At 32.3% G+C, this 23,947-nt stretch overlaps 1 protein-coding gene across 1 annotated transcript in view; it reads right to left on the bottom strand.

Moving 5' to 3' along the window:
• Positions 1-2,089: 2,089 nt before the first annotated feature.
• Positions 2,090-23,947, bottom strand: part of LOC148300194 (uncharacterized) — a 34,860-nt gene continuing 13,002 nt past the window's right edge. The window contains exons 2-3 of the mRNA XM_088275125.1: positions 5,817-5,892; positions 2,090-4,137 (exon numbers count right to left, since the gene is read on the bottom strand). Of these exons, the coding sequence (XP_088131251.1) occupies positions 2,243-4,135 (1,893 nt within the window). The 5' untranslated portion in view covers positions 4,136-4,137; positions 5,817-5,892 and the 3' untranslated portion in view covers positions 2,090-2,242. The remainder of the gene's footprint in view (positions 4,138-5,816; positions 5,893-23,947) is intronic.

Here is a 23,947-nt window from a genome sequence, read left to right as displayed (position 1 = left end):
TATTATTTATTTTACCTCCCCTTGGGAATCGAACCCGGGACCTCCAGAACGGTAGCCGAGCGTGCTGACCATTACACTACGGGGGTGGACAAAAAGTGATTCTTTCACTGTTTTATTTATTCAATATTACCCTGGACTGGTACCTGAAGCGGAGGGCTGATCACCTTTCCTTCATGTGTAAACGATCAAGATAACACTGCGTTTATATGACGCAGTGCCCTATGAACCATTGGGTGCGGATAAGGGTTTTAAAAAATATATATATATTATCCTTTCAAGTTTAAAATTCTGGGATTTTTGCCGTACAATATAAAGCTAGTAAAATATCAAATTTCACATTTTTGTAACAAAAATGCACTTGGTCACTTTCTCCTGTATGACTACGATAAGTATACTGCCTTATAAATTAATGAAAAAAATGTAAGGAATTAGATATTCATATGTAAGAAATGTCATGTGGTATGGAGGTTCAATCTTGAGCATTGTATAGTCAGTCGATGACAGGCCGTTAGTTCTGTAAATGGTCATTATGACTTTATTTTCTTCTCATACATTTTTCGACCCCTGAAACGTGTATAGTGAAAAAATTAACATGCATATATTTATTTTTGTGTTGTAAATATCAACTTGTGGCAAGATTAGAACTTTTACAGATCTATCTTACCACCACGCCTAATTTTTTTTTGTTTTTTTCTTAAAAAACAATTATAAACATATTAAATATTTTTTGTTGCAGAGCCACCAAGCCACTTTTTGTGTCTTGTAGGTGGAGTTCTTTTTACATACATTTTTTGAGTACACACAAAAAAAATAAAATTAAGAATATAACCTTTTTTACAATTTTCATAGAATTAACTCTTGATCATTTACCCATTCCTTCATTTTGCCTTTGCTCAGTATTTATTTTGACCTCTAACCTCCGTCGGTAATAAATTAAAAATGTTTGGAACGATATATTACAGTGTTCCCGACTCCCATATTTTTGAACCTACCAGAATGCTACGCCATTCAGTCTTTGCAAACAATCTACACCTCTTTCACATTCATGCATATTTTCATAAATATCCGCTTATCATCTGTTGGGCTGGAGTTGTGAACTTGTGATCAGGTAAGGACAACTCCTTAGGTACCTGACAACAAGTTCTTTAATTACTTGATCATCCCAAGTCTTTTTCTGCTCCTATTTTCAACTATACTCGCCTCGTAAATTTATAAAACTGTTTATTTGACATGCATTCGGTGGATATATCTAAATTATCTCAACATACTTTTCTTAATTTTATCGATAATGCTTATCTCAGTCTTGCATACTTTCCTTATTTTAACAATTTTTACATTTTTAACAATTTAACATACCTACATTTATACAATTTTTAACATTCGAACATCTATCATACAAGGTTCAGTCGCACATTTATCTAAGAGATCACATTTCGACTGCATTCAATGTGCTTTTATCCTTATTATCTCAGCTCTATAATTAACTTTTGTACATTATTTTAGGTTCTAGGACTCCGTTGTGTATTGCCAGTTCAGCTTTCGCTAATAGGCTTTTAGGAATGTTGAAATAAATAAATAAATCAACAGAAATATCGCTATACGTAAGAACTCATTAAATCTGTCCTAACGACTCACGATTTCCTAAAAGCTTTTTAAACTAACATTGAAAATTTAATAATAATTTTGTGAAATTTCGTTTAAATTCACGTTACATTTCATTCAATCAACGTGAAACTTTTTGTTTCGCTTCTCTTTGACAAATTATCAGAATTGTTGTTACGCCATAATATTTCTAGGTAATTCACGTGATTTCAAAGAAAAATAAAACACGAAAAGGATACCTTAAGAGATTTTTTATTCAGTTGTAATTTTCCGACGTCGACAATAATTTCCCAGATGAATCCCTTCAAACATGAAAAACTCAAATATTTGGAATTTTTCCCGCGTATTTCAGTAACCAATTTGCTTGTGAAAACGAATACTGCTTTTTACTACTCAAATACAAAAATGATTACAATCATCTAAATGAAATTCAGGAATAAAACAATGAAAAGTATTTTTCAAATAATTTATTAAAATGTCTCTGAAATTGACTACTGAATGGCATAAATTTCAAATAACGTATAATATATAGAGATGTATATATATTTTCAATCGAAAAATGTCATTTATACTATAAATATTTATGTTATATAAATTTATTTACATTAAAGTATTATTTACAATATTGTTTATGATTGTGCTAAAGAGAAACATAGTCGGTGACACATGATGAGCATTGTGGAGGAGGGGGGGATGAAATGATATCTTTTTCTTCGGGGTGGTAAATTATCGAGCTGCCCTCAACTGTGACCCTTGGACCAAGCTTGTCGTTAACAGGGTTCACAGCTGTCGGGTCGTTTGACGACCTCAAAGGTCTCCTTGGGAGAGTAGCGTAAGACACGCTGGGCACTGAGCACGAAGACATCGACGATCCGGCGCTCGTACTAGAAACAGTGGAACCTTTGTAAGGTATGTCCAAGAGGTCAGGGTATCTCTGAATGTCGGAGTAAGGATCTTGGGAAACTGATACAGATATATAAATGTTTCCAAACCCACTTGCTGGCATGACTCCTGATGAAAATTCTGGTGGTGGAGGGTATACACTAACAGCCGTGGAGTATGCCCCAACCATTGGTATGACAACACTTTGATTTTGGCTTTGATCTTTGTAGTTGTGCAGTGGTTCACAGGATTCAAGGGATGATAAAGGTATCGATGAGGGATTATCTAAAAGCATGGCTTCTGAATCAGAAGCACGCATCATATCTGAGTTCCAAGCTCCTGGCGACTGTTCTGTTGTTGACGCGATGGATATATCGAGCAACTTCTTTTCTTGATCTAGAAGGCTCACGCTTCCCTTTATTCGTCCTTTTTGAACGCTTACTTTACGTCGCCTTTGGTATCCACAAATGAAAGCCAAAATGATAGAAAATACAACGGTTATAACTCCACCACAAACAAGTCCTAGAAACGGAGAATAACTTGGAGCTTTGCTTAAAGTAGTTGCTGTTACAACTTGTGGTAATACTAGCGATACATTTTGGCTCACTAATCCCAGTAAGTTTTTGGCCACGCAAGAATATTCTCCAGAATTTGAGTCTGTCAGATTAACTATTGTGATGTTGATCCATTTTTCTAGAACTCCATCGTCAGCTTCAATGATTAGGGACTGGTCGGGAGTCGTGGTATTTCGGCTATCGAGTGCATACCCATTGAACAGCCATAAGACTTCAGGCTCCGGGTCACCTTTGGCAAAACATGTTAATGTAGCATTTTCTCCGACATCTCTCTGTACCATTTTCTGAGCTACCCTGACTTCTGGCGAACACGCGAACTGCTGAGACTCGACTTCCTGCCATAGCTTGTTCTTTAATCTATCCGGTTTCGAGCAAAGTAAAGATACGGAAGAAAGTTTGCTAGACAAGAACCAATCGCGAAGAGATCTCAGCGAGCAATCGCATTTCCAGGGATTGTTTTCTAAAGCTAAAGACTTGAGTTTGTGAATTGGTTTGAAAACGTTATCGGAAAGGGTTTCGAGCGCATTATTTCTCAGAGTGAGCATTTCCAACTGGTACAAATTAATGAATGCATCGCGGTGGATTACTTGCAGCTTACAATTTTCAATCTCCAAAGACCTCAGATAGGGTAGATTAGGGAACTGCTGACTGTATAATTCCCTTAATGGATTGCCATTCAGTATGAGTACTTTCAGCCTCTCATTTCCGGCGAACGTTCCGGGCGGGATGTGAGATAATTGATTTTCAGACAAATCTACTTCGATTAATATTTTCAAGCTTTTGAAAGCGTCCTTGTGCAAGACTGTGAGTGTCGTATTCTTCATGTAAATCTTCTGCAGGTTAAAGAGACCGATGGAGTAGAAGGCTTCGCTCTTGAGATACGTGACGGAGTTGTTCTGAAGATCCAGAACTTGGATGTCGGAGCTGATGTTGGGGAGCGACGTGAGTCCTGATGAGGAGCAGAATGCGGTCTTCTTACCCGAAGTCCACTTGCAGCGACAGGGTAGCGGACAGTCGGTCCAATCACTCTTGACTGTGGTAGCTATTGTCAACAGAACAATAGCTACGAGTTGCATCTCTGGAAAATAAAATAAAAAATATTACATTTTACTTCTTACATTTTTCCAATAAAAGAAGCTTAAATTTAAAATTTTTTTTTATTTTATTAAAAAACAGAAATGTTTGTGTACTTATTTTTTACAAAAATACTTTGATTTCATACTATTTCTGTGAGCCTAAGTAGCTCATTATTAGAAATTGGTATCGAATTGTGGTAGAGTGGGTTTGAACCGAGAATCTCTGACTCAAGAGTCCACGGGACCACAACCCGGCACCTGTTTGAAAAATCTAAAATTAACATTTAAGAAAATAACAAACATTTAGTTTTTTCTTTAATATTTTATTTGACCGAGTTTCGTCGTAACCGGCATCATCAAACTGATGGGAGGAACCTAGGAATTTTATATTAACGATTTCAATTGTGAATTTATTTGTGTATATAATTTTAATATAAAATTTTGTCAAGCTCTCACCAGTATAATAATGACGGTAGGTAACTATAAAATCCGGTCACTGGTAAAATAAAATATGAAGGTATACTCGTACGTGTAAAAATCCATATAGTTATTATTTTAGTTTTATCATAAATAATAATAAAAATAAAACCCTTATCCGCACCCCAATGGTACATAGAGCACTGTGTCTTATAAACGCAGTGTTATCATGATCGTTTTACACATGAAGGAAAGGTGATCAGCCCTCTGCTTCAGGTACCAGTCCATGGTAATATTGAAAAATATTGCAGTGAAAAAATTGCTTATATTTATTTTTACCCCCCTTGGGAATCGAACCCGGAACCTCCAGAACGGTAGCCGAGCGTGCTGACTATTACATTACGAAGGCGGACAATAATCAAAAGGTCATAAATGTCAGTACAAAGCAAATAATAAATTAAACTTATTTGTTTAAACGCCTCCATAAAAAAATGGAAAGTAAATTTGGCCACCATGCTAGGTCCTGGGTTTGATTCCCAGATAGATAAAGATAAGTATTGACGTTTTTTCACTCTTACATTTATTCAATATTAACCTGGACTGTTACTTAAAGCGTAGATCTGTTCACTTTACTTACATATAATAAACTATCATATCAACATTGGATCGATAAGATGTACACGGTCAATATTGTTTTATTTAATTTTTCTCTTGTAAAATATCCGGTGGCTAGCTAAAATATGGGTGTACAACATTTTGAGTGTGTCCAAATACTTGTTCACAAATTCTGGATTATCCCTAATTACAGGAGTTATTATCATATTATTTTTTGACATCTCATCAAAGATGAAGAAGAATATGGAAGTCTGGGCATTTACGGCCTTTATATTTGAACCAATTTTTCAAATGTTTTTCAAAATGTTTCAAAATTGGTTCATATATATAGAACTTCCAAGAACTTGAGTAGTGTGGTTGTCAATAATGGGTAGAATTGGTGAATGTTACGCGTGTGTAAAGTGATCACTTAAACCAGCCTATGACGGTCGTCAGCGCCGTAAATGCCCAGACTTCCATATTTTTCTTCATCTTTGATGAGATGTCAAAAAATAATATGAAAATATGTGTGAGTGGTTATTTAAAACATAAACAGATAAACAAAGTTAAAAGAAATGAATGTAACCAATTTGATACATTTTTAACCCCTGATAAAAATTCCTAAAACAATACTTTAAAGACATATAATATAATATTCAAGGGTTGTCACCGTTTTCTATGACGCCTCTGGATCAGCCAGCGGCGGGTCATGGCTCAGCTTGTATCTAACAAATCATCGGCCACCCCTGAAAAGAGAAGTAATATGTTAAAAAGCGAGAAGAAGTAGGTAACTTACTAAGGAAACATCTCGTCACTTCTCCGCAGGGGTAGGCAGAGAGAAAAAATGCCATACAACTCTGTTTTGCAAACAATCTTCGCCTCTTCCATATCCATGCATCTCCTCATATATACCCGCCGATTATTCCAATTCCTTACCTGACTGTTTTAAGTACTTGAAATACTTGACCATGCCAAGTTTTATTACATTTTATTCTGCTCCTATTTCCAACTACATTAACCTCATAAATTTAAAATTGAGTATTTTTCTCACTTATTCGTTCTACTTGTCCAAAGTCAGGGCATTTACGAGGCTGACGACCGTCATAGCCTATGACGGTTGTCAGCCCCGTAAATGCCCCGAATTCCATATTCTTCTTCATCTTTGATGAGATGTCAAAAAATAATCTTTGATTGTGTCTCAAACCCCGTTTACTGACCTGGATTTATTTCACGTAGGAGTTATATTTTTTTATATTGAAATAAAATATATGACATATAGTAGACGTCGAAGTACATATATGGATGTTTGATTATTTTCAGGAGTAACGATCTGTCAAATGCTGGTTTTAGACCAAACTTCGACATTTTTCGTCAACTATGTTGAAAAATCAATGTTTAAAAAGTGTAACTCCTAAGTGAACATTACCCGGATATGTGAACACTTGTATAGACATACCAAAATGTTGTTTCCTATTATTGATTATATAAAATGATATTATTTATTGATTCGGCATTAACATTGTGGAATGACGGGATTATTTTATTAAAATTAAGCACCTGACTACGATGAAAAATATATTGGCCAAACTGCGAGAAGTCTAAAAATTAGAATAACAGATCATCGCCGTAGACTCACAAGTAATTATTTTTCGGAATTTGCAAATCATATCATCGAAATTAACCACTCATTTGACTCTCATACACTTAAATTATTACACTCTGTTACAAATAAAGGTCAAGTCATGAATAATTTAGAGGAAATTTAGAAAAATATAAAAATTTAAATTCAGATAAAACGTTAATTAATAATATACTATTTCAAAATACGATACCATTATTATCAACGTTTCCTTTTACAAAAATCCTGTTCCTTAAAGTCCCTCCCCTCCCTATATTTATTAACCTTTATTTACACCTTAATATATTTTTTGCTTGCTAGTTTTAATTTGAACCAGAAGATGAAAACATCTGTCGTTTTCGAAACTAGTCGTATATATAAATAAAACTCATTAAAGTGGTATATTTTTTAAGTGTTTGATTTTAATAAAATATGAAATGATCATCCTTAGTGCTTTGATAGAACTAACTTGTCAATTTAAAAAACAAACCCTTATAAATATTTTCCTTGCATCTGCCAAGAATAATTTGGAGCAAGTGGTGTATAAATTTTTATGAAAGCCGGCGACAAACAACAACACAAACAACCCTGTCAATATTCTGTTTCATCCCCTTAGCCTCCTTTCTTCCGCCCTTATCACCCACACTTATTTTCCCACATGACCTAATAATTCTATCAGGGTACGTCTCGACGGAAACTGCGGAAAGTTTTCCACTCAATTTCTTAACCAACTAGTTTCATCCATTCCACTACTGTAATGAGGAATTGAATTGAAATAGTGGATAAAGTCATTCTATAATTTATGTAAAGAAAACAACAAGTATATCTTTTGTTTTGGGGTAATGGTTACTGTGTTTAACTACCGTGCTAGAAGTCCCGGGTTCCAGATGGGATTGCAAGGGGGGGGGGGTGAAAATAAATACTGGTAATTTAATACTGCAATATTAATTTAATATTACCCTGAATTGGTTCCAGAAGCACAGTAGTGATCACCTTGCCTTCATGTAAGTAACGATCAAGATAACACTGATGCAGTATGATGATGTCAATACGATGTAATGCCTTATTTAACATTGGGTGCGGAAAGAAAGAAATTCATTTGAACTTAAAATGCATTTAATTATCAGTGCATTGATTTTCTTTATCTATCCGCATCCAGACAGTGTATATCTCACCGCATCGGATCAATGCGGTGTTAACTTGATCATTAATCATTTTGGCAACAAGATCAGTTGTGCTTTTCAGATTATTGGATTCAGGAATAATATATTTTTCATTACGCAAATGAAGAAGTTTAGATTTAGATTAACACGTGAATCAAGTAATCACTTAAACCAGCCTAATTTAAACCCTGTAAATGACCAGACTTCCATATTCTTCTTCATCTATGTTCAGATGTCAAAAATACTAACTACTACAGTATGGAGCAGAAAAAATTGCTATACAGTTCACCTTTAAATAAGCTTTGTATTTATACAGGTTTTAACCTTCACTAATAAGCTTTCGAGTGTTTTTTTCGTGCGATACTTCCTTATTATATCGATCTTTAATTTGATATTGGCAATTTATTTTTTATCCTTGTTTTCCGCGTTTATTTTCTCTGTTTATTTGTCTTTGAGCAACGTTTGAGAGTACGTGAAAAGAATATGGTTTCCTTAACGTAGTCGAATTACAAATATAAAAAAGAAATATATTCTATACGGTAAACACAAAGGAAATTTCTCATTAAAATGTCATTATTACTCCCTCATCCCATCTGTACCTAAGTGTATACAAAACAGAAATATCTTAAAAATACAAAGTTATTTCGGATCTGTTTCCTTAAAAATATATGTGAACTTATTTTATAATGTTTACATTTCTTACATCTCAACATTGGCGAAGAAAATTATGGAAATGTAAGTATTTACAGAGTTTATGACCTGTAAATACTTACATTTCATTTGTGCAAAATTTGCAATCACACTTTTATTTTTTTTTACAACTCCTGCTAACTTTTTTTACAAAATATATCATTTATCTGATGACGCTTTATGTTCGATTTCAAAAGAGACATATTTTGCTGGTTTTAGAAAGCTTTAATTTAGCAAATATTTTGCGTTAGAAACACTCAAAATGTTATGAAAATGTATGGTTGTTGTTTTATAAATGAACTAATTTTTAATGATTCTCATATTTGTTCAATTAAAGCAAACTTTTTTTTATTGATTTGGCGTTTAATTTGTAGAACTCTATTTTAATTTATGTATGAATTTTAAATATAATGCCCTAACAAGGCGAAACAATTGTCACAATATAGATTTTTTATATATTTTTGTTAATAAAATACAACTAAGTAGACTCAAAAAAATCTGTGTTTGACCTAAAATTAAAACATAAATATGGGAATCTTCATTATTTTTTTCATTTATTTTATTGTTTGGGAATTCTACAGCTTGTACATAAAAAAAATTCAACATTTTGAGAGTGTCAAAATAATTTTATAAAAATTTGGATTGTACCTATTATATTATATATTATATTGTAGAAGTTATTTAAGAAAAAAAATATTGAAATCTCAGCATAGATGAAGAAGAATATGAAAGTCTGGGCATCTACAGGGCTCACGACCGTCAGAGCCACAAATTTTACACTTGATTGACAACCACACCACGCAAATCCTTGGATCTTCTAATAATATTGATCAATTTCGAAGTCAACTGTTTAAATCAACTAGAATTTCACTGGAGAAGTCTATGACAAGATAAGATATTTTTTTTACTAGGCAGAGATGTTTAAAAAATTAACACAGATAAAAGCCAATAAATTTAATTAATTTATACTTAACAGTTTTTTAAATACTTCAATCTAAGAGGCCCACCGTTAGCCAAAATCAAAAATCTTTCATAATCACAACTAACATTTGAAAATAATCCAATAACAATGAGGATTAATGCTTCGTCTTCTGTTAAAACACATATAATGTTCAGATATTTCATCTAAAGGGTAAAAAATAATTGCAGTACTCTAATTTTTTTTTGTCCGCCTCCGTAGTGTAATGGTCAGCACGCTCGGCTACCGTTCTGGAGGTCCCGGGTTCGATTCCCAGGGGGGGGTCAAATAAATATAAGTGGTTTTTTCACTGTAATGTTTATTAAATATTACCCTGGACTGGTACCTGAAGCGGAGGGCTGATCACCTTTCCTTCATTTGTAAACGATCAAGATAACACTGCGTTTATATGAAGCAGTGCCCTATGCACCATTGGGGTGCGGATAAGGGTTTTATATTATTATTATTAATTTTATTAATAAGTAGTTTTAAAAATAATTATAGTTCTTAAACACACCCTGTAATGAGCTTTGCAAGGTACACTTCAAGCATTAGTTCGCTCTCCTGAAAATTCAAAGGCATTGAAGAAATAATGAACGGCTCTGAAAACTAAGTTCTACTCATTTCTCTCAACCGGTTAATTTTTTTTTTCAGTCGAAGCTTTTTTTCTTCGTAAATAATTGGCCCACTTAATATTCCATCGGAAGCGATTTAGACGGTTGTAGGGGCAAGTCTTGAGGTATGAAGAAAAGCGATTTTGTGTTTTTTCGGTAGATTCGTTAGGTGGAAAATTGTTTTTAGATGGAAAAACATTTTGTTGATGATACGCATGATGACAAATGAATGTCTTTCTGAGGCGCCTGTGTTTTCGGGAATTGGACCATTTGCATCGAACGACCTTCAGAAAAAGATGCTTCAAATAATATTTTTTCGTTCTATTCCATGATCTTATTTTCTTCAAATGGTATCAATAATATATGTAGACAAGGAAATGAAAAAAAAATAATGTAGTAGAAATGAAAAAAAAGATAACTCCACTATTGCCAGCCATTTATACGACACGAACCATGGTAAACACTCGAATAATCATTAAGTGGTATATTCAATTGTTTAATTTCTAAAAAATAATCAACAAGTCATTCCACAAAGTTAATGCCGGATCAATAAATAATACAAATCATGGTGTTGACAAAAATAATATATATTAACCCTTATCCGCACCCCAGTGGTGCATAGGGCACTGCTTCATATAAATGCAGTGTTATCTTAATCGTTTACTCATGAAGGAAAGGTGATTAGCCCTCCGCTAAATTTCTCACACTTATTCTTCTTCTTCTTTTAAAACTTTTATCTACACCCGATGGTGAAAAGGGAACTGGATTATATTAACCCAATGTTATCTTGAAAGGAAGGTGATCAGTCCTCCGCTTCAAGAACCAGTACTGGGTAATATTTAATAAATATTAGAAATAAAATAAAACACATATTTATTTATTCCCAGTACCTACGGTAGCTGAGAGTGATGACTATTACACTATGAAGGCGGACATTTTTCTAACACAGATGTAGTGCATTTCTTACACACATCAAGCAAAAGTAAGATATTAGATATATTAAAAATAACATATTTAAGAATTGCCCTTATAATTTTTTTTTACTGATAAAGTCACATACATATATTCATCCACATTTACCATATCTATTAGAACTCAAACAAAAGATATTTAAACGTTTGACACTTTCTTTCAAATAGAGTTCTCGGCACCATCTGTGGTTGAGTTGATTAAGTTTTTATTTTTTTTTTATTTAGCAGAGACTTTCATAAAATGAAAAAGATTAATGTTCTTCGCCATCTATGTTTAGATGTATGAAAACTGATTGGAGAACCTCAGATTTGTGAACCATTTGTGAAGTATTTGGGCACACTCAATAATATTACGATAAAGATTATATTTTTTAACGAACTCAAGAATTTTCAAAAATGACTAATTTCCAAGTTTTCATATATCGCTCACTCCTTTCAACAACGTCATATATAAAAAAAATCGTTCATTTTCAGCTGTGCGTGTTTTTAGAATGCCTAGAAAATGTACTATATCTCAGCAAAAGCGGCATATTCTTAACTCAATATTTACCAGGGCAGAAAGTGTTAGTTTTGCATTTTAAAGAAAGGGTTTCGTTTAATTAGTTTTCAAACTAAATATTTTCAAATGGAGACAAAACATTCAGGTTTTACTTAATAAGATCAGATGCACGGTAAAATATCAATAAGTGGCTTAATATTTATTTTTAATACATTTCATTATATTTTAAAACTTTAAAAACTTTCTCCTGAAAAATCAAGTTTTTTGAAATATGACGTTGTTTAAAGTAGTGAGCGATATGTAAGATTCTTCCCAAATTATTTTACATTCTAGAAAACGCCTGAAAATGCCCTTATATAAATTAACACTTGGATGGAATCATTTTTAGCTTCCAAAACTAGTCGTTAAAATAAACATAACTCAAGTGGTAAAAAACAAGTGTTTTCATTTACAATTACAAATCTGGTTTATTGAAATATGACGTTGTTGAAAAGAGTGAGCGATATGACATTTTGTATTTTATACGAAGTATCAATTAAATGAATCAACTGTCAACCTTAATACCACCACTTAGCTAAGCTGGAATAAAGAGATATTATTATTTTTATTATTATAACTAACTAACTAACTGACTAACCATCACGCCGCTTCCCCGCAGGGGTAGGCAGAGAGAATCGAACGCCACACCACTCTGTCTTTGCAAACATTCTTTGCCTCTTCTACATTCATGCATCTCCTCATACATACCCGACGATTATTACGACTCCTGACCCGGCCGCTTTCAAGTATTTGACATACCTGATTGTGCCAAGTTTTCCTCGGTCGTCCTCTGCTTCTTTTTCCAACTACATTCGCTCCATAAATTTGTTTAACCGTTCTTTCTTCACTCATACGCTCCACATATCCAAACCATCTCAACACACCTTTCTTAATTTTATCGATAATGCTTATCTCAGCCTTACATTCTTTTCTTATTTCATCATTCGAACATCTATCAAACATCGTTTTGCCACACATTCGTCTGAAGGATCACATTTCGACTGCATTCAGTCTGCTTTCATCCTTCTTTTGCCAACTCCATGCTTCGCTTCCATACATAAGGGTTGGAACCAGAACTCCATTGTGTACTGCCAGTTTAGCTTCCGCTGATAGATTTTTATTTGCTAAAACTGATTTTAGTGCACCATTCACTCTGTTCCCAGCATTCACTCTCCTTTCTATGTCTTTATCAATCTTTCCATCCTTAGAAAACATACTACCCAAATATATGAAATCATCTACCTGTTCCAAAATCTCCCCATTTACCAATATTTCACACTCAGATCTACATTCATCTCTTTCAAAAACCATGATTTTGGATTTGCTAACATTCATCAATAAATTATTATTTATTATTATTAATATTATTATAATAAAATGCTGAGTAATATACTATACGTAATATTTTGTAGAGTTCTATTTAAAATAAAATAAATGCAGTTACGTAGAACTAAAACCAAACCCAGAAAACGAAGAGACACTTTACAATTATTCAGCATGTAGTTTATGGAAAATTTTCCATGTAGGTACGTAAGTATGAAAATCTAGTTTATTTTCGTAACAAAACGAGTGCTGACATTTTCATATTTTGTCGTGGGGTAGGATTTATGGGTCGCTGCACAAGCGAGAGAAGTTTAGTGCTGGCTGCAAAGCAAAGTTTTTGCTTGCCAAGTTCTAAATTAAAGAAAAGTAGTTAGTCTAACTTGGGGGATGAAGATTTCATCCCTTAACAATGATTTCGGTTTAATGAAAAGAAACGATGCCTCGGTTTGCCCGGCATGTGCTGTTAAAATGAAATATTTGAATTGTTGGGAAGAGTTCGTAGCGACCTCGCATAATGATGTCTTATGTCTCGTGGTAATGCGACTTGTTCACTGAATTAACATTTTATGGGGGTCGCTGTATGATTTACCAACAGAGCGTGTTTCTACAACTTGTCGTCATACATTGTACAGTTATTATTTTTTTGAATTCTATCACTTTGAAGTAACGTTACCATTCTATTATTTTTTTATGTACAGTGTAATTCATTAATAATATTCAAATCAGCGTTAAAACTTTACATTGAGATAACAATAATATTTCTACATTTAAACTATAAAGGAGAATCAATAACGTTGGCTTTTTATTTTTTAATTAATTTTAATGGTTTATACAAATGTCAAATATATAAAACATTTTAGAAGAGTATTATTTTATTTTATCAAAAATATTTATTTAAAAACAAACACATCGTATTGACGCAGTGTTATATTGATATCTTTAATTTCAAGAAGGTAACGTAATATTTAATAAAAATAACTAACTAACTAACTAACTAACCATCACGCCGCTTCCCCGCAGGGGTAGGCAGAGAGAATAGAGCGCCACACCACTCTGTCCTTACAAACATTCTTCGCCTCTTCCACGTTCATGCATCTCCTCATACATACCCGCCGATTGTTACGACTCCTAACCTGACCCTTTCAAGTATTTGGCATACCTGATCGTGCCATGTTTTTCTCAGTCTTCCTCTGCTTCTTTTCCCGCTAACATTCGCCTCATAAATTTGTTTTACCGTTCTTTCCTCACTCATTCGTTCTACATGTCCAAACCATCTCAACACACCTTTCTTAATTTTATCGATAATGCTTATCTCAGCTTTGCATTCCTTCCTTATTTCACTATTCGCACATCTATCATACATCGTTTTGTTACACATTCTTCTGAGAGATCGCATTTCGACTGCATTCAGTCTACTTTCATCCTTCTTTTGCCAACTCCATGTTTCACTTCCATACATTAGAGTTGGAACCAGGACTCCGTTGTGCACTGCCAGTTTAGCTTCCGCTGATAGGTTTTTATTTGCTATAACTGATTTCAGTGCACCATTCACTTTGTTCCCAGCATTCACTCTCCTTTCTATGTATTTAAAATTATCTTTCTATGTCTTTAAATTGTGTAAAATCGCTAACTTTTATTTTCACTCCCCCTGGAAACCGAACCTAGGGCCTCCAGCATAGTAGTTAAAAATGTTTACCATTACACCACGGAGGAGGATGTTGTCTTTCAAAATAGAAAAAAATTAGTCGTTACCGGAAGATATATAATAAATCACAATATCCAGTATTGTTTGCCTATGTTTGATTGCATGCGAGTTTTTTATTAAAAAATAATATAATTGAAGTGAAAATATCCAACAGATAAGAATTTATGGATTTGTCTTGACAATTCAGAAGATGAAAAAAACAATATCGCAATTCAGTGAAGCTAAAGACGTGAAAATATTTGGAAAGACGCCACTAGATAAATGAGAGAAAGGAAATGGAGATTAAAAAATATGAGTGATGTAAATAATTCATAAGATTTTTCCTCAGTGAATACGCAAATAACTCTTGCGTCAATATACATTGTAAAAATGTAATTGAATTTATACTTTTATAAAAAAAATCCTTGTGAATATACTCGTTTATAGTAAACACATACTTCTCACCCGAAGAATTGTTTTTTTTATTATTAAAAGAGTCATACCATGCATAATACACACGTATTTTTCTACATATTTCTTTGATTATTTTCGCTCAAATACTTAAAAAACGGATACAATTGCTATTTTAATAAGATACAAAGAAAAATGTGAATTATCTTAGTACTTTACAATGATTACAAAGGGGATTATTTCAGATAGTATATTTAGATATATCACAGACAAATTGCTCATATTAAAACAACCCAAACAATTTTTTATCTTAGCTTTTTTATGTAGGTACACATGGGCTGAAGTAAAGAACCCCTAACAAACTTGTTTGTAAAATAATTTGTTAATATCTTAATTGTATAAATTTGTAAAGGTGAATGATAACTCACTAAAATAACTCATTAAACAAACTTACATTACTAATAAAACAAATCCCACTAACAGGAATACCTGAAAGTCAAATGTAAAAAGTGTAAATAAAAAATAACTTGACACTGGCTAGAACACTCAAGAAAGGTGAAAAGCCATTAAAAAGAAGAAGAAGAAGGAGTAATGAATGTTTAATAAAAAAAAATACGTGTCAGGAAGATTATGTATTCATCCGTAGTTTTGTGGTGCCGGGTTCGATTCCCATGGGGGTCAAAATAATTATGGATTTTTTTAACTATCATGTTTATTTAATATCATCCTGAACTGGTACAAGAAGCACATATCTTATCATCTTGCTTTCATCCAATGAACGATCAAGATTGATAAGGTGCAGTATTTTATGCACCATTGGGTGCAGATAGGGAATAGTTAAAAGGAAAAGATTTTTTAATTTTGTTTTATATCTTAATTTTGACTTATTGTCAATTTGTGTGGATTGCCGGTTTTACACACATAAAAAATAAAATGAGAATTTTTTTAATACTACCTAAAAGGCACTTGTATATAGTTACATACATATTTGTAGTAAGAAACGGAAGAGAAGAATGTTGGAAGTCAAATTTACCGACACGATACTTATCAATAACGGGATTGCGTGCATAATTAGAGCAATTTTTTTTTAAATCAAATGCCAGCTTAATTAAATTTCTACATGTGTAAATTTTATGAGGCGGATATGTTTGTAATAGAAACAGAAAAAAAACTTGCATAATCAACTATTTCACATACTTGATTGTAGTCAGGTCAGAAGTTGGAACGAGAAGATGTATGAACGTGGAACAGGCAAAGATTGTGTACAAAATCAAATTGGTGTGGCATTCTTATCACTCTGCCTACCCCTGTAGAGAAGCGGGGTGATGCTTAGTTATTTAGCTAAGTAGTTAATAAATATAATTTATTTTTCTTCTCTTTTCAGTGATTTTACCTTTCAGGATTGCTAAAGCAGATATTTAATGATAATATCGAATTTACAAAAATTAAATAAACTAAAAAATGAGGGAAAAAGATGTTCCGTAATAGAATAATATTATCTGTAGTTATAACATGTAAATATAATTTATTTGTGTTTCAAAAACCTAGCTTACTAAAAATGTGAGGTTTGTACTTTTAACAAAAAAGATTACACTGAAAAAGACGATAACGAATCTTAAATTACTATCTGAACTCGTACGGACGTTATTTGAATTAAGATATGTACACAGGATTTTTTCTTTACATTTAAGACTCTTTTCAAGAATTATACCGCGAAATAAATATACACGGATAATTTCAAACAATGGATTCTGAAAATAGATTCCTTAAAATATATTTCTCTATCAAGTCGCTTCAGGCAACGGGAATTTGGGTGCCAAAGTTTAATATAAGTTAGTGAAATAACGACACAAAGTTGTAAGGCATAATGATATTTCAGCGGATTGTAGGATTTTGAGATGACCCAGTATTCATTTCGCTGAAACGTAAACTGATTAAAAAAAAAAACTTTCCCTATCGTTAATTGTTTACTTTGTGTAACCAATACTTTTATTAAGTAAACCACTTTTATTAAGTTAACCACTATTACCACTTTTATTAAGTAAACAATAGATGATAAAGAGAGTGTTTTATTACCATACTACAAAGTTATCAATGCTTTTAATATACAAAATACATGATTTTTTTAAACTATTTTTTGATATCTCAACAAACGTATATACAATATAAATATATAATAAAACCCTTATCCGCACCCCAATGGTGCATAGGGTACTGTGTCATATAAACGCAGTGTTATCTCGATCGGTTACACATGAAGGAAAGGTAATCAGCCCTCCGCTTCAGGTACCAGTCCATGGTTATATTGAATAAATATTACAGTGAAAAAATCACTTACATTTATTTTACCCACCTTGGGAATCGAACCCGGGACCTCCAGAACGGTAGCCGAGCGTGCTGACCATTACACTACGGAGGTAGACAGTATATACAATATACATATACATATACAATAGATGAAAAATAATACGGAAATCTGGGAATTTGCAGGGCTTTCCGTCATAGGCTTAGTTAAGTGATCACTTAACCAAGACCATGTTTTTTAGACGGGTGCTGTGGCGTAGTTAGGTAGACGCTCGACTGCGAAACTGGCATCGCAGGTTCGATTCCCGACAATTGCAAAATGCATTCAAGATATATTTATTATCAATTGGTCTGCATGTTTGTGATGTCTTTTTCACATTTACATTCCTTATCTCGATTATCCTTGCAAATAAGCCTCTAAAACAGAGGCTTTGCGGGTTTTTCCTTTTTTTATACTTACGCACGTGTAACATTTAACAATTCTACACAACATTGATAACGATACTACTCTTTTTTTAAAAACTTATGTTGGTGAAACTCATAAGACAGTATGCGCGAGTTTACAATAACCATCTATGGTAGGGTGAGAAAGGCTCTCAATAAAAAATCACTTAAGTTTTTTCAATTAAAATGCAATAATATACGTTTGATATAAATTTTATGGGCATATTTTCAACTTAATATTTCCCCGCTACAGGGCAGCTATTTTTGCATTTTGAAGAAAAGGTATTATTTAATTATTTTTTAAATACACTTAATATTTTTCAAATAGAGAAAAAACATTCAAGTCTTACCTAAAACAATCCGTTGCACAGTAAAAAAATCAATTAGAGGCTTGATATTTATCTTTAATAAATTTTATTATATTTTTATACTTTAAAAATGATCTCCTTAAAAATCTTTTTTTTATATTTGACTTTGATAATGGTGATATTAAGTCACATGACATTTAAAGGCTTGCACAATTCACCGCAAGGTTTAGAATAAAGATAAAAAATAAGTAAATAAATAAACCACTCTTTTTCGTCATGAATAACTCAACCAATTTATTACGCAGTATGTTAAAATATGTTTCTATCAAGTTTCTTTGAAATGATGAAAATCCTTGTTTACTCGGATAATTCATAAGGGTCGGAATTTCAGCAAAATGATTATTTATGAAAGGTCTTGAAACAACTAAAAAACCTATGGGGAATCACTCGAAGAACTGTATCAAAATTTACGGTTTTACAAATTTATATCTTATATATGAAATCGAGAATGGTGCCCGAGGGATGGTCTTAAGATTATCCCATGAGCAAGGCTCACGACGAGAAAAGGATACTTTTTACGTTTGACCTAGCCGGATCGAACAGGGGTATTAAATCCCCCGTGTGTGAATTTTAATTCAGTAGCTTTAGTATTATAACTACTAAATCCATATTTTTTGTTATCTTTAAAATAATATAAAATAAAAATTTCCTTTTTTTATTCATAGAAATTTAAAAAAATGTAATTTTTCAAAATATTGATTTTGATAAAAAGCACAATCAGTCAGTACCACGAAATCTACGTACTTTTATATCAACACGTAAATTTTTGTCTGCTAGTGACATGTTATTTCTTTGATTAATGTGATATTACCACAAGGAGAGAGCAAGATAACTAGACTAGTCGACTTTAGTTTGACCCGATTTCCGGTCCCTCGCTTATCATATCAGCGCATTCAATCACGATTGACTTCGCGTTGGAACGGACGTCCTTCCTATGACTCAGCTGGTGGTGAGTTGGCACTTGCTGCGTACTACAATTTCCATACAAATATGGGCTGGGGTATTTTTGTACCCCCCTTCGGATCACGTGTAATTTTTGGATGATCAGTACGGGAAAAGTTAACCTTCCTCGTTTAAAGGATCTGAAAATAACTCGTGTTCCAAAGGGAGGTATTTGAAAAACCCCAGTCGTATTCATAGATATATTGTATGTAATAATAATACGGAGCTTACGAGAAACGACGTGTTGTCAGTAGTTTGTTGACAAATCGACTACGCGGTAATGGTGATTGTGGGTAATGGGAAAAATCAAGATTATAATTATTGTTTTACATCCACACAGTTGTGGCGCGCAGTAGTTAGAGTGAAATAATAAAATCTCTATTGTAAAGATAAATAAAACTTGGTAATACGGACCGTTCGACAATTGGATCACGTATCAATGGCTTAAACGGAAGATTGCGGGAGTAGTTTTAAAACAATGAATTAAAAAAACACGAGTTTAAATATAAAAAAAAAATACAAATCAAATTACAACAAGTTATCGAGTGAAACGTTGTTCAGGGTTATTTTAAATCCCCCTCTTACGTCCGGGTGGGTTAGTATTTATTTTTAGAGATATTTTAGACTTCACAATGATTTTATAATGTTCTTTGTGACATATTTCATGATGATTTCGAGTTCAATATGGTTAATTATCGTTTTTAACTTTGGACCAGAAAGTCTGGTCTAAAAATATTGATTTGTAGATATTGTTTTATGCATAATTTAAAATGTGAATGTTCATTTGTTGAAAAAGGTATGAATATTTTGTGTTGAAAGTTTTGTATTTTATTATAATTTTTTTTTTAATAAAGTTACATTTTTATAAAACTAATTTTGATGTTTATACATTTCTTCTTAATACAATCTTATAATTTTATTTCCCTCTTTAGCCTATTGTGCTTGGAGAAGGTCTTTTTTAACACTTCACTTATACCATCCTATGAAAAGTCGTAAAATCAACAAATATCCATACTTCCAGGTTATTATTCATCTACGCAAAGCTGAGATAAGCATTATAGATAAAATTAAGAAAGGTGTGTTGAGATGGTTTGGACATGTAGAACGAATGAGTGAGGAAAGAACGGTAAAACGAATTTATGAGACGAATGTTATTGGGAAAAGAAGCAGAGGAAGACCGAGAAAACATGGTACGATCAGGTTTGCCAAATACTTGAAAGTGGTCAGGTTAGGAGTCGTAACAATTGGCGGGTATGTATGAGGAGATGCATGAACGTGGAAGAGGCGAAGAATGTTTGCAAGGACAGAGTGGTGTGGTGCTCTATTCTCTCTGCCTACCCGTGCGGGGAAGCACCGTGATGGTTAGTTTTTTTTTTACGTAAAGAAATCAATACAAATTTTCAAAAACTAAAGCCTTTATTAGGCGAACCCAAAAAATTGGAACGTAAGCTTTTGACACACTTTAAAGTATTGTCCTTTTAATTTATTCATCGATTGTTTTGAAAATTTGGCACAACGTTGCATTCGAATATAGGCGTGTTTTGAATATCACGTTTTTTCGAAACACATTTTAATTTAATGACAAAAGGATTTTATTATATAGACGAAAACACACCATTTAAAAAAATGAGCCGATGTATTTGTAATATTTCGCTTTTAATCTTCATCCCATTGTATATTCTGATTAGATTTTATCCTGAGGCATATTTTGTTTGATAATTTTGTTGGTACGTTTATTTTTCAAATATATATTTTTTGTCCGGTTTGGAATAAAGACTCATCCAATTTTTTTTATGCTATGACTATGTTGGGATATTTTTAAGAAAAAAAAATTATGTCATAAATAAATGGTGTTGATTTTTTTTTTAAAATTGAATTATTACTTTTTAATTAATTTATATTAGAAAAAATGTTAATCTAAGATTTTCTAATAAAATATTAAGCCCCTTCAATTTATTTATTTAATTTTTTATTTTATTTATTCGGGAATTGTATGGCTTACATATAAAAAAAATTATATATTAAACAATACACTAACAATTGTAAACATTACATTACATTAACAAAAAAAAGTTACGTTTAAAAAAAAGCCAAGTAAACAATTCCACATTTATGTTGTAAAACTATTCAACAACTTGTTTAAAAAAAAAAGGGTATGATATAAAGTAATAGATTTAGCAGGGAGAAGAAGAAATTTACTGATTGCTTCAAAAATTTTACGTTACGTTGCATTGAAAAACGCGGGCGTTTTCATCTATGTATTTAAAACTGTTAAGTATTAAAGTTTAATAAATCTAATATTATTTATAAATAATAAATAAAATTGAGATTTGTGACAACGCTTAAGAAGACTTATTTTATGGTGAAATTTTAATGATATCTCTAAATACTGGAGAATGTGGACAGCTGATCATTTACAGGGCTAACAATCTGTCGTAGGTTGGTGAAAGTAAGCACTTTAAACATGTATAAAATCACCATTCTATCCATGATTGACAATCACACTACGTAAATTCCGAAAGTAATATATATTTTGTTAAAGTCAGAAAATATTTTTTGCATTCAACTTTTTCGGCCCGAACTATAGTTGAATTTAAAAAGTTTTTCATCAGCAGACCTTTATGAAAATTATTTCACATTCCTTCCAAATTATTCAACTAACGATATATTCAATATTACTGCACTTATTTTATTTGACATATCAAATGGTGGCAGCTGATATTAGAATACATATAATCAAATTATTATTTATCTATAGTTTTGACTATTTATTTATTTATAATATTAAAAAAATTGAGTGTGTCAATTGAGTGTAAAAATATTAAGACATACTCAAAAAAGGATTAAATGATAAAAAAACATTGTCTTTTACCACTTGAGTATTATATTGTTAGGACTAGTTTAGGAAGTTGATAGATGCTTCGATCTACGGGTTTGAATATAAACTGAGTTTATATTGCTATCTATAAGTCTCTGTTGGTTTCGAATCTAGTCGTAATAATCTGAAGTGGCAAAAAAATTATTTTTATGTAATATAAAAATGTCTTACAACACGAATACTGAAAATAAGGTTTTTTCTTAATATTTAAAAAAATATTGATTCACAATAAAAAATACTCTAAAAATAAAATGATTAAAATAATAAATATGGTTTGCGTTTTATGGTAATGTGCAGAGCGAAGAAAACCATTTATGGCTGATAATATAAAAATACTCGTTGCTATAGCAGTATTCCGATAAGAAAACGTATTTATTGAATCGATAGCTGTTTTACCGTCTTATCTTCATTTCGATGGAGAATGGAGAGTGACCCGTCGGGATATGCAAAGGATTCAAAAAGGATAATACAGGAATATAAAACTAAAGCCTTCAAAATCTTTGGAAAATGTCATGTCAAAAATATCGAATGGAATTTTTCGAAAACGGTCGAAACATTTATTTTAAAACGTGCCTTGCATACGTATCCAAAAATTTCGAGAAAGTTTAAGAAAAATATACATTTTATATTTTCTAGGTTTTTAATCAAATTACTAGCAGAACGAGGCCACGTATTGCCACGTTTTGTTAAATATTAAAATAATAAAAAAAAAGACAACGCGCATTTCATTAACACTTGATTTTTGAGCTTTGCATAATATGTGCTTTCTTGTATTAAGGGAAAGAGTTTCTTAAATGCATATGTAAGGACAGGGTTAGCATATAGTTTGATACTCGAAACACAATATGAGATATATCCTCATCCTACCGTAGATGTCTTTAGTGAACTCTCGCCTTTGATTGGTATATCTATGTAGAATATTCAAGATTTTGAGTAATGTGGATGTCAATCATGGGTAGAAATGGTAAGTATTGCACGTGTGTAAAGTGATCACTAAAACCAGCGTATGACGGTCGAGAGCCTTGTAAAAGCCCAGATTTTCATGTTTTTTCTTCATCTTTATTGAGATGTCAAAATAATATTATTTCTTTTCCTTATTAGAGATAATCTAGATTTGTGAAGAAGATTTGGACACACTTAAAAATGTTGTAGATAACTGTATAGTTTTTTCCACATAATTGTGCGGAAACAAACATTAATATTTGTATTTTCCACATGGTTATGTAAAAAAACTGTTAAATTGTTATTTCACCAAACGAGTATTTTTAATTAATGTTTAACTAGGTAAAAAAAACACTGTTTCAAGTCAAATTTTTATAAGAAATGTATATGTATATTACCACAAAATGACTAACGACTCAATTCATTAATTCATTCATTATCTTGATCATTAACACATGAAGGAAAGGTGATCAGTACTCCGCTTCAGGTACCAGTCCAGAGTAATGTTGAATAAGTCCACCTCCGTAGTATAATGGTCAGCACGCTCAGCTACCGTTCTGGAGGTCCCGGATTCCCACGGGGGTCAAAAAAATAAAAAAATAAAAGAAATAAAAGAAAACGTAACAACGAATCAATTAAGGATTTATATCTTAGAGTTTTTTTTAATAATAAATTCGAAGATATTGATATTAGAAAACAGGCTTCAACAAGTCAAAACGTGTTTTCAGCTCTTTTTTTTGTTTAGTTATACTGTCACTTTATTTGGCTGCCTTGTTCTTTATCAAACATGACATGCACGTGGCGGATAATATTGTTTTGCTATGGGTCATAATAAAGCCGTCGCTGGCAGACCTATAGGGCAATTTGAGAGGTTGGAGCAAACCGCAATGTGTTTGTATGTACATACGTAGTAGGAGCAACATTTTGTCCATGTGGTTTTCCTCACACAATCA

Source organism: Brachycentrus maculatus, unplaced genomic scaffold, assembly GCF_059751285.1.
Source record: "Brachycentrus maculatus isolate JH-2025_06_01 unplaced genomic scaffold, ASM5975128v1 h1tg000795l, whole genome shotgun sequence".
In the NCBI taxonomy this organism is placed as follows: domain Eukaryota; kingdom Metazoa; phylum Arthropoda; class Insecta; order Trichoptera; family Brachycentridae; genus Brachycentrus; species Brachycentrus maculatus.
Note: the sequence above shows the minus strand (reverse complement) of the source record. Positions and strands in the feature narration are given on the sequence as shown.